Here is a 12344-nt window from a genome sequence, read left to right as displayed (position 1 = left end):
TCAGTGGCTGGGGGTGGGGTGCCATAGATGGTGGCACTGAGGGGGAGGGCGGAGGAGGATTTATCTTTGGAATTTTTCTAAACCTGGGTTTTAACATCCAGGCCTTTGTCTTACTCAGTCCATGAGGATTTTTAGGGCAGAAGAGGAGGGTAAAGGGGGGAAGGGTTCTTTTTGTCAATGGGTAGTTTTTGTCTCTTGGGTAGGTTTCCTAAGCATTGTCAGATGGCAGCTATGATGGTCCCATGTGAAGACTCAGACCAAAAGTAAAAGGGGGAAAGGAGGGGCTGCCAATCCTCAGGGTGGGATGACCAAGGCAAAAATGCCGCTACCCTCATAGAAGGGGTATTCACAAACTCCACACATTCCAGGAGCCCCACGTTGGGCGCCAGCTGTGGGTCTCTCTTCCCTTGTGGGTCGTTGGCCACTGATCTGCAAGGACAAAGAGAGCAGAGGCAGCGAGCAGGGTCAGGACGGCTGTGAGTTCGACGGAAAAAACCTTCTGGGAGTCAGCTTCAGTGAGACAGCTCGTTTATTCAGGGGGTCGGGGGAAAACATAGGGTAAAAACAGTGGCCAAAGCTTCACCTAATAGGTGTTTATAGTATGCTTTATTTGCATGTGGTAGGGGGACCCTATCATGTAGAAAGGGAAGGTGGGATGGAGTGGCTGTAGTGCAATGCCTAATTATCATACAGGAAAAAACCTAGGGGCAGTTCTTGCAGGTATCTATGCCAAAGGTCATGTTCCAAATAAGGTCAGGCATCTGTGCTTGGTGGCACTTTCCAGGTAAGTCAGGCAGAGAGTAGAAGGCCCCTGCTGAGAAAGGGAGTCCTCCATTTCGTGCTGAGCTCGGGGAGCTATCCAAACATGGTGGACTGTGACCTTAAATGGCAGGGTCCCCCCAACAACTTATCGTGCCTTTTTATCTTCTGATGTTTTGACATCTAAATAAATAACGTGCTTAATGACTTTCATATACAAACCAATAAGAACCCTAACTGGAAGCTCTTACACTTCCAGGAAACTTTCCATCCTAATACCATAGAACTCCATACCAGACAACAAGGGGTAGCTCTCCATCCCAGAGTCACTGAAATTATTCAAGCTAGTCAGTCCTATGCCTGTTGACCCTCTTTCCCTGTCCCTTTATACAGAACACATATTAAGGGCTCTTGCCCATATTTCTATGAAAGATCCATCTTTTTCTTTCACAATTTTGACTCTTGACACAATTCACAAACTGAGACAAAAGTGACATGACTGACTGACATGGCACCTCTCCTCATCATCCTGTATGGCCTGGTATGGCCTTCCTGAGGAACTGTGAAGAGCAAAGTATCTTCTCAGTGGTCGCTGCCTCCTGATCCATTGGCCTGGCCACAACTGAATCATAATAAAACACGGTGCAAAACCAGAATCCATGCAGGTCTATGATGAAAGGAGACCAAAAGATGTTTGTGCTTCTCTAACAGTATGAGGACTCTGTGAAAGAAATCATTTTAAATCAATAGCATACTAATGTTCTGCTTTTATCTTTTCATGAGCCCATTTCAAGCTGGCATCATTTTTCCTTCAGGAGAGCATTTTATACTCTTTGGTTATCACACATCTGTTTTATTTCTATAGGTTGTCTGACCTTCTTTAGATTTAAAAGGAGACTAATTACTCATACTTTTCTATTCCAGTGAACAGTTCAAGAAAACTTTATCATATAAGGTAACTTTAAAAAGACCTAAATGTCTTCCCACTATTCTGTGTGTTTGTTCTGGCTTTGGAGTTTGTTATTGCATTGTGTTTGGCTTTGTTTTTCAAGAGTGCTGACACCTAAACTTGTTAGTTGCCTGGCATTCATGGTGTCCTAAGTGCTGGGATTATAGGCATGAGCCACTACTCCTGGCCTCCTTAAGAGAATTTTTTATCCTTCATGTTTTTCCATCCCAAACTTCTAATGGCTTATATAATCTTCAGCTATATGAAATTACTCAAACATTTATGGCCTTTGAAAATTTTTCAGATCCAGGTGAATTCTTCCAGTAGTTGAGACTTGGTGAGGTTCTGGGATTTTCACACTGCTTCGAAGCTAACATGTTAGCCAGCATGGTAGACGCCGACAGAATGAGAATCCTGTCAGGGACAAAAGACAGCTGTTGCTCACGGCAGTAGCTGTAGCTAGAGCCCCTCATCTTCACATGTAGTCCCTGAGCCCCACTCAAGAGACAGGCAAGAAGATGTCTGCCCTTTGTTCTCCAAGGAGACTGTTCTCAAGGCTGTTCACTCTAAAGACGTGCTTGAAAAGCTCATCTGGGATAGAGGGAGGTTTCCTATAAAAGGTCAATAGTCTCTTTTCTCTGCTGGCCACATGCAGATCTCCCACATACTCTCCATTGTCCTTGTCGTTGATGTTATTTTTGTTATTAGTTCACAAACATCTGAGAGTATAAAAATGTTGATAGTGAGTTACCCAGAAGCAGTTCACAGGCTTCCTGCCCAAATTTTTTGTCAGTCCCTGGTCTGGAACAAAGGCAGTGCTTCCTTATAGAAACTCAAGAAACATTTGGGGACTTTTCTCCAAAAGTAATAAGAACATTTAAGTCACCACTCTAAGCAAAATGGTTTCTGCCTTTCTGAACATCATCATTAACAATTGTTCAATAGCATGACATAAAATCTAAGTAATATTTGAGACAAATGCAAAAATAATCCTTTAATGTGTTAAATAATAATTAGAGTTTTAATTCAGTCAATTCCACTTTCTACATAGACCCACTCAAAGGTAGTTTGATTTTATGGACTAAACAGTGAAGCCCAGTCTCTTTACAAATTCAGTTCTACTGACAGCTTTGTCTCTTTGAGCACTTCTTTATGCCTCTTAAATGCCCACCTCCAGCTCCTCTCCCACCTCTTTCCTTCTTCCCCTCCCCACTAGCCCACACAAACATGCACCGATAATTATGCTGACAGAAGGGTTTACAGGGATTGCGCTTTCATCCAGACTCAAAACATTGCTGCCCTTTGCTAAGCAGATAGAAGAGTTGGTATCCTAGGGAACTGTCAGAGTTGGAGTAAACATTAGGACCCCAGAAACTTTATTTTCACTGCACCGTTCTCTCACAGAGTTCTACCAATAAAGTAGAAATGAATTAGGAAAAATTAAGATGAGGTCCCTGTTGTTTGAATGACATAGGTAAAGCAAGCAATGAGAGTATGTAGAGGGGAAACTGAGGTAGTGAGGGACAGGGCACTCACAATTCACTGGATGGAAAAGAATGTAAAAGTTGTGAAGCAGAGATGGTGTACCCAGACTTCCAGAGAGCAGCTCCCCATTACCTCAGTTAACAATCTTTATCTCCTTCTATTCCAGCACTCCCCAGAGCTGTTAGGCCACCAGCCCTCTGAAGGTCTCAGATATAAATGTTTTAGAAGTCTTCCCCTCTTAGATACTGTGGCAAAATCATTACCTCAGTACTTCTTAGAGCTCCATTACTTAGTACTCAGATGAGAACTACTTAGAAAGTGTTTTTCTCAGCAGTTAAATTAACTAGCACGTGCTAAGTTTATATACATGTGCCCTGCACTTTCAGAACTTTTTACTAAAGAGAACAAACATGGGGGCTGGAGAGATGGTCAAGACACTAGATGCTCTTGCATAGGACCCAGGTTCAGTTCCCAGCACCCTCATGGCGGCTAACAAATGTCTATAATTCCAATGCCAGGGGAATCCAACGCCCTCTTCTGACCTCTGCAGGCATTGTACAACATAGGTGCACTTACATACATGCAGGCAATATACTCATACACATAAAATTAAAAAAAAAAAATAAAGAGAACAAGCACATAAATAATTCTGAAAAATATGGTGATACCAATGAGCACAGGAGCATTGTACTCCATCTTAAGTGGTGATGGCCTCAACATTACCTTTACATATATACTATGAAATAGTTTAGAAGCACCATGAGGGCCAAGGGTATGCTTTTTCTTGTGTCTTCCAATCATATGATTCTAAATTATTCTTCTGTCCCTTTGCTGATGTTGTGGAGGCTTAATAGAAGTTATTAACACTGTGGCTGGAGATGGCCCAGCAGTAAAAGCACTAGCTGCTCTTGCAGAGGACCCAGGTTCAAATTCCAGCACCCACATAGTGTCTAACAACTGTTCATAACTCCATTTCCAGGGGATCTGATGCCCTCTTCTGGTCTCCGCAGGCTTTGCATGACATGGGTGCACTTACATGCAGGCAATACACTCAATACACATGAAATAAAAATAAATAAAGCAAAAGAAAATGTTATTAACTCAAACCATTGTATTTCCTACCCTTTAAATTTTATAGTGACGATTAAAATGTTTTTAGTGCACAAAGGATGAGACAAAGAGACCCCTGTTTTATTTTTAATGCCACAAACATTTCACTTCCCTGATTGAAAAATAGAGGCTTCAAACTCAGAAGAAGATCAAACAAGAAGATCATAAGTTCAGGGCCAGCCTGGCTACATAAGAAAATTCTTAAAAACAAACAAAAAAAACCCAGGGGACTGGAGAGATGGCTCAGTGGTTAAGAGCACTGACTGCTCTTGCAGAGGACCCGGGTTCGATTCCCAGCACCCATATGGCAGCTATGAACCATCCTTAACTCCAGTTCCAGGGGAATCTGACACCCTCTTCTGACCTCAGCAACATTGTGCAACACAGGTGCACTCACATGCATGCAGGCAATACACTCATACACAAAAAAATAAAAGTAATATTTTAGAAAAAGAAAAAAAAAAACTTTTCAAACTTAACGTACAAAGCCCTCAAATGGCAGATGGGGGATCTGAACTCACTCGGCTTACTGTACCAACAGATGGGGTCAGTTGTCATAGCACCACATTCATTTCCACTTTGCCTAATCACTCACCTCTGGCTACCTGCAGGTTGAAGAGTACTGAGCAGACTTACCAACTCTTCCCATTTAAAGCCTTCTTTTTCTTCTTCATTATTGCAGTCTTTCCCAAAATTGTAAGACAACAGTATCAGGCCTCCTCCCATTCCCTCAGGTTTTCTTTACTGATTGTCTTAAAGTAGAAAGGGAAATATCTTCTGTACCCTTTTGGAAAGGAGAGAAGCCAGGCTGCTCCCCTGTAAAGTGACTGGGTGAAGGGAAGAATCTGAAAAGGCTGAGGAGTAGCCAGCCCCCTGCTAGGAGTCCCCAAGAACAGAAGTCACAGTGTGCATGACTTCCCCCTCCTCCGGTAGTATGAGAAGCCTCCTCACATGTCTGCTGAGAGTCTCACAAGAGATTTGGATAAACTTTCCAAAGGAAAACCAGAAGTAATTATAGGTCTTTACCTTTAAAACATTATGATCGAAACATGTAACCATGTTCTATTTTGGCTAAGAGCAACTAGGTAGAATGGCCTTGAGATTTTCTCTCTATCTACTCTTAACAACTCTATCTGAAGACCAGACAACTTTGAAGATGTTATTAAGTACCTTTTTCTTAAAATTTCCTTTTTTTCAAATTACTATTTTGTACCATAATTTTTATTAAATTGAGCACTGTTGAACTCCAGAAGAAGTGACATAGTGTTTTTTTTTTCTTTATTTTTACAACTCTAAAGTGGAATATTAAAATAAATCCACATTCTATTGATGTCTTTTTAGGAACACATGATTCTGTGCAGATTTGCAGATCAGACAGCTGTCCAGCTTCCACCCCAGCGAAGACTCATAGGTATGTGTTTTCACAGAGCAGCCGTTGAGTAGAGCACATACAGTATGCCTGGGAATGAAAATAGAGAGTCTGCTTGGGGGAAAATATGTCCTTTTATGAATAAGAAATGAAAATTCGTTTTTCTCAGGAGATTCAATCCAGATTGGAAGGGGCTTTTATGACTATAATACTTTCTCACATTTTGGTTAACACTCACATATTTAAAGATATTTTCAGTGTTGGGGACTGGAGAGATGGCTCAGTGGTTAAGAGCACTGACTGCTCTTGCAGGGAACTCAGGTTCAATTCCCAGCACCCACATGGTGGCTACAAACTGTCCTTAACTCCAGTTCCAGGGGAATCCAAAGCCCTCTTGGGACCTCCACTGCTTTGCATGACACAGGTGCACTCACATACATATAGGCAATACACTCATACACATAAAATAAAAATAATAAAGAAAATATTTTTTTAAAAGATATTTTCAGTGTTGTACACTGACAGCATTTCATGTTAAATCCTCTTTACTATTATGAACAAACTACAGGATCTACCCAAGTCACAAAAGAAAACAATAAAAATGGAAAAGTCTACTCTGTATGCCAAAATTTTATGCATCAAAATATAGGAAAATGATGTGTTCTTTCTTAGATGAAAGTATGATTGCATATTATTCATAGACCTATTCACTCAGCATTTGCACTATTAAACATTACTCAGGCTAGAACACAGAATTGTTTCAAGTTTATTAAGTTATTGATTTATCAAATACTTCATTTTAGAAAAAAGATCATATTTAGAAGAACAATAGCAACCACTGTGCACATTTAAAGAGTCAGATACTCTCATGTATTATGTCAGGAAGGTCCCATGAAAACAGTAGATAGAATTATTTAATTTTTTTAATTTTCATTTATTTGTTTTTATTTTATGTGTGTGAATGTTTTGCCTGCGTGTACATAAGTGCACCAAGTGTGTGCAATGCCCACAGATGCCAGAAGAAGGCATCAGAACCATGGAACTGGAGTTAGGACAGTTGTTAGTTACCATGTGTGTGCTGGGAATCAAACTCAGGTCCTCTGCAAAGGCAGCCAGTGCTCTTAACGACTGAGCCATCGCTCCAGCCCCCAATTATTTAATCTTGCTGAGAGGCCTAAGACAAAAGTCTACCTGAGTCCCTCAGATGGAGCCACACTGTGAACCCAAATTACTTTATTCCAGACACAAGCTCTTGTTCACTTCGGCAGTGCTACTTCAGCTCCCTTCATATCACTAGAAGTTTAAGGTCTAAAAATCAGGGATTCAGACAGATGAGTGGGATTATCTTAATTTTTTTTTTCTGTGAAACTCCTTAGATACTATCATACTCTCACCAAAATTCCAACATAGTGCATTTTTTTTCATGTGCACCAGAGTAGAATATTACTTCTTTGAGCACCAGCTGAAATAGTTAGCTTGCACTCAGAAACTGTGTTATATGATAATTACTTCTAAGTTCTAAAGTCACACCTGTGGAGGCACCAAGACCTTTTTTCTTTTCTCATCCGGAGGCACGAACATATCAGGAACTTGCATCTCTTGCCTGGAGCCTCTCATAGTCTTTCTTCTGCTTCTGTTCCTCCTGATTTCCCATCCCTAATACTTTAAGTCAGTGTAATGTATATTTGATGTCATTCCAGTAGACCCACATCTTAGTTTGCATAGGTTGGTTGTTTATAATGGGACAATATTTTATTTGGCCCACAGTTATGGAGTCCATGTGGTTACATCTGGTGAGAGTCTTCTTGCTGAGTCATAACATTGTCAAAGGTATCACATGTCAAAAGAGAGAGAGAAAGAGACAGCAATGGGAGGAAATGCTTAATGAGCTGGGACCAAACACCTTTTATAAGAAACCTACACTCACTCCTACAGTAACAACATAGATCCACTTTGTGCTCATGGCATAACCACCTCTCACTGGGCTCACATCCTAGCACAGTTGCCTTGGAGATTAAGTTTCTAACATGTGCTTTTGGAGGGGAGCACATTGACGCCATAGTGACGATGCAGTCATGAATGGTATGGTGGATAGATGTGTTCATGGTGGATGTGAGTTTTTAGTACTTGAGTATCAAGTGAGAGAGCAGTGACTGGAAGGGAAGTTGCTAGAGTTGGAGAGGAAGAGCATTTAGGCAGATTGCTGGAGTCGGGGGTTGGGGGAGTGTCCATAGATTCTGTCACAGGGCTGCATATCTGCTTTGCACAGGTCATTTCCATTATCTGTGAACATTTTTACAACATTTACCAAGCCCCAAAAGGTAGACTGCCAACAACTGAATTTCAGTTGTAATGACACAACATGTGAAAATAGAGATTCTTCTACATGATGAAAAAGGAAAAATTAACTGCACTGGGATGGAAGCCAAGGGTAAATGAGCTGCTGTGTAAACCGGGGTGGGTACTGAAGGAATGCAGATCATCCCTCTGACAGGGAGTGTTTCATTTTAAGAAGTAGATGGGGAACATCTACAGATGTCTTAAAGGAATGACAGTATTTTAAGGGGAGAAAGAATGCCAGCCATATATATAACTGTTGGTGAGGGGGAGATGATTTTGCCTAAATGGAATTCTAGATATGTCTTTTTGTATCACAGCCTCTAACACAGCTCATTCTTCGTGGCATGGATCCTTTTAAGGAAGTATATAGCACCAAGCTTTTGACTCTGAGCCTCTTGTCAATTCTTACCTAGTAATTTCACCTAATAGCATTGTTATTTTTTGTTTGAGAAGATTCTTTTTTTCTAACTTAAAAAAAATTATTGAGAATTTCATACATGCATATAAGGTGTTTTGATCACATCCACACCCACTCCCTCTCCTCCAATTCCTCCCATATCGCCCCATCACTTAGAAGTTTTCTATTTCAGTTACATGTTTTCCCTTCTGAAGTCATTTTACTTTAGCAGATTCTAAGTTGCTGCATAAGAATTATAATTATCAAAGAAAATGGAAGGAATGAGATTCTGCATAGTCAGGAGAATGAAAAAGCTTAGACATTGAATGTAGAACAGTTTAAATTATAAAAGTAGTAGCTCTAATATATCAAACCTCAAATAATTTTTTCTGAATTTACTTTTAAAATTTTTATTTGCCTAAAGAAACCAAGTAAGCTTCTTGCTTGCTGTCAGGTTTCCACTTTTGTTTCTCAAAGACTACAAAGGAAGGGGCTGGAGAGATGGCTCAGTGGTTAAGAACACTGACTGTTCTTGCAGAAGACCCAGGTTCGAATCCCAGCACCCACATGGCAGCTAACAACTGTCCGTAACTGCAGTTCCAGGGGATCTGACAGCCTCTTCTGTCTTCCATGGGCATCGCATGACACAGGTGCACTTACCTACATGCAGGCAATACACACACATAAAAAAAATAATAATTTTTAAAAAGACTACAAAGGAAATAAAATACCACTATCTTAAAAGGATGGGAAACTCTAAAAATTAAGATTATTACAATCAGCATTTCATATCTATGTGAAAATTGTAGCACATGGTTGAGATTTTTCCTCAGATACATTTATTTCTTCATAGTCCTCCTATAAAACTCCAGATGGAAAATATAACATGTCTTTCAGATGGCACTTATTAGTGTATTACTTTAGATATTCCCACAGACAGATTTGATTTGGTTTGGTTTATTTAGGTTGTGTTGTATTGTGTTGTACTGTGTTGTGTTGTGCTGTGTTTTGTGAGACAGGGTCTTCCTGTAGCCCCAGCTGTCCTGGAATTCACCATGTAGAGCAGGTTGGCCTCTATTTCACAGATTGAGATTTTTTTTAATATTATTGCAGATAATGTGATTTTATAGGAATGCAAAACAAGTTGAAAGTATAACTGCAATTAGAGAATATTTATAAATACATTTGAAGAATTCAGCCTTCTTTACCCTTTTAACAGAGATAAATCTGTGAAGAAATCAAGAATTAATCTGAAACCTGGGCATGGTGGCACATGCCTTTAATCCCAGCAGAGGCAGGTGGATCTCTTTGAGTTTGAGGCCAGAGAGAGTTCCAGCACATTTTTTTTTAAAGACTTTTTGAAAAACAGAAAAATTAGCTGGGTGTGGAAGTGAAGGCCTTTAATCCTAGTACTTGAGAGGAAGATGCAGGTGGATCTCTTGAGTTTGAGGCCAGAGAGAGTTCCAGGCCAGCCAGAGCTACAGTGTGAGACCTTGTCTCAAAATAATAAAAAAAAAGAAGAGTTAATTAAAAAGAAGATTTAGGGGTCAGCAGCATTTTCCATATGACTGTCAAACTTTTGTCACCAAAAAGATTTCTCTACATGAACTGAACTTATATTGCTAGTGAAAGGTTTCTCAAGATACCATTTGACTTTATTTCAGGGAAGCAGTGCATGTGCCTGGTGGATCTGGACCGTGCAAGAGCTGCAGAAGAACGTGGCTACTCTGTCCAAGTGATATCTATGGAGCCGGAGAGCTGCTCTCCCAAAAATAACATGATCGTGGGAGTCCCCACGTAGAGTAGGATTGTCCCATTTGAGGTCTTGCGGTGGGCTTCAAGATGAAAGCCCAGTGGCATATGGCTGGAAAACAGCATTTACCTGAGCCTGAGTGCGAAGGAAGGAAAGCTACAGTAAAATCTTAAAGAAAAGCTGCCTGCAAAGGATCACAAATGTTCTTACATCATGAGGCTAAAGACTACTGGATTCCTAGTGGGAATCGCTCAGGTCTCCACTGCCAAAGGAATAGTTCTCACTAGGCAAGGTCCTAGCTGCAGAATGGCATTTCCTCTCAGCTCACCAGCTTTTCTGGTCATGTCAGTGTGATGTTCAATTCAAAGTGCCCTATAACCTTCATTTTATAGTCCTATCGTTGTCCACACATGGCCATCAAAACCAGCAGGGGCTATGGTTTTTATAGTTTTAACAATGTACTTTTTCTATAATTTTTAATCTAGAAAAGTAAGCATAGTATGATTTTTTTAAATCCTGGGTTACTTGAATTTGTATATCATGTAGTATCCTCCTTTTAAATGTATGTCCAATAAATTATCAAATGAAATTGTTGCTGTTCAGACATTCCATGTGAGAAAATATAATTGAGTTGCACTAAAATATGCATTCTGAAAATACAGAATTAGAATTCCATATTTTCAGAATGCATATTTTGTTATTTATATACTTGATTAAGTGTATAAATAACAAGATACACTGGAATCTCTTCTTTTCAAGAGCCTGGCCTAGTTTTTTCAGAAAATACAGGAATGAATTACCCAGACACAGTGTTTGCCTAACAAAGGACATAGTGTAGAAGAGAAAAACTGTATAGTTAGTTAAGTTCTTTGTGTCATACCATAACGTATAGTAGTATATTTGGAGGAGTTTTGCAAAGTTAATTGAACATAAATTTGAGTGTGAGGTATATGGAATGTGGAAGGTTTTTTGAATAGTCCTCTCTGCCTAAATTCTCATTTTCCACCAGCTAACATTTTTAACTAGACAGCACATCTCTTCATGTGTGCTGCAACTTATATGTCCTAGATTATTACAGTTAAGATTTAATTATTTGATCTTGATGTTTCCATATCCATAAAGAAAAAGGACTCAAAGACTTCATTTGGTTGTCATTGTACTTTTGAATACAGGAATAATTTACAGAGTAATATGGATGGGAAAAGCGGAGTTTTGCAGTTTTATGGATAAAATTTAAGATGAGAATTAACCATCAGCCTTAAGTATTGTATTCATTGGTACCCATAACTACAATGTGCTCTTTTATCCTGAACTTTCTTCTTAAAATTGAGATATAATTTGCATACAATGTAACTGCAGATTTTTAATTTTTTTTTTTTAAATTATGTGTATGTGAATAGGTATGCACATGTGGAAGTGCCAGTGCCCCAGGAGGCCAGAGGCATTGGATCCCCTTGAAGCTAGAGTTACAGGCAGTTTTGAGCTGCCTGATGTGGGTGCTGGGAACCAAACTTGGGCCTTCTGCAAGAGTAGTTTTGCACTCTTAACTGCTGAGCCGTCTCTCCAGCCCTTAACTGCAGATTTTAAAGTGTTTCATTTGAAAAGTTTCCACAGCTGTGTATTCCCATACAATCACCTCTAAAATAAAAGCTAATATTTTCATGAGATATTGTTAGATATATTATTGCTAGTATTTTTCCCAGTCTATAACAGAAATATTCATGATGGAGATTTTAACTTTTATTGTCTTCAATTAATTTATTAATTCAGTTGTCTTCTTTTATTAATTTATTTGCTCTTTCACAATTTCTTACATGTGATGTGCTTTGATTGTATTTCCCTCATTGTCCCCTTTCATTCCCGTTTCCCTCCCACTAAAACCCTTCCTCCGAACAAGTCCCCCTTCTATTTGCTGTCCTATTTTGCATATGTGTGTGGCTCACTGCATTAGAGTTGCCTGTGTGAGTGTGGTTGGGAAGTTACTTAAGCAGGGTCAGCTTACCAGTGGCTACACCACTAAGGAATATGATTCCCCTCTTCCTGCAGTCATTAGCTCCCCATAGCAGCTATGAGTCCTTATGAGTCCTTCCCCAGCCATGGTGGAATGTTGATGTGCCCATTCTTATGCAGGTTTTATGCTGGCAGCCAGTGCTGCTGTGAATTCATAGGGGAGGTGGCAATG

The 12344-nt window shown here is 39.8% G+C and overlaps 1 protein-coding gene across 3 annotated transcripts in view; it reads left to right on the top strand.

Annotated features, from left to right (window-relative positions):
- Window positions 1-11844, top strand: part of Gstcd (glutathione S-transferase C-terminal domain containing) — a 148011-nt gene extending 136167 nt beyond the window's left edge. For 2 of the 3 annotated variants that reach the window (XM_008841265.3, XM_008841266.3), the window contains 3 exons: window positions 1684-1714; window positions 5645-5714; window positions 10074-11844. In XM_008841265.3, coding sequence (XP_008839487.1) covers window positions 1684-1714; window positions 5645-5714; window positions 10074-10210 — 238 coding nt within the window. In that variant the 3' untranslated portion in view covers window positions 10211-11844. The remainder of the gene's footprint in view (window positions 1-1683; window positions 1715-5644; window positions 5715-10073) is intronic. The other variant, XR_003850800.1, reaches the window with a different exon arrangement.
- The last annotated feature ends 500 nt before the right edge of the window (window positions 11845-12344 follow it).

This window comes from Nannospalax galili, unplaced genomic scaffold (assembly GCF_000622305.1).
Source record: "Nannospalax galili isolate Female #2095 unplaced genomic scaffold, S.galili_v1.0 scaffold41, whole genome shotgun sequence".
Classification (NCBI taxonomy): domain Eukaryota; kingdom Metazoa; phylum Chordata; class Mammalia; order Rodentia; family Spalacidae; genus Nannospalax; species Nannospalax galili.
The sequence above is the reverse complement of the archived record's forward strand: the minus strand, read 5'-3'. Positions and strand labels throughout refer to the sequence as shown.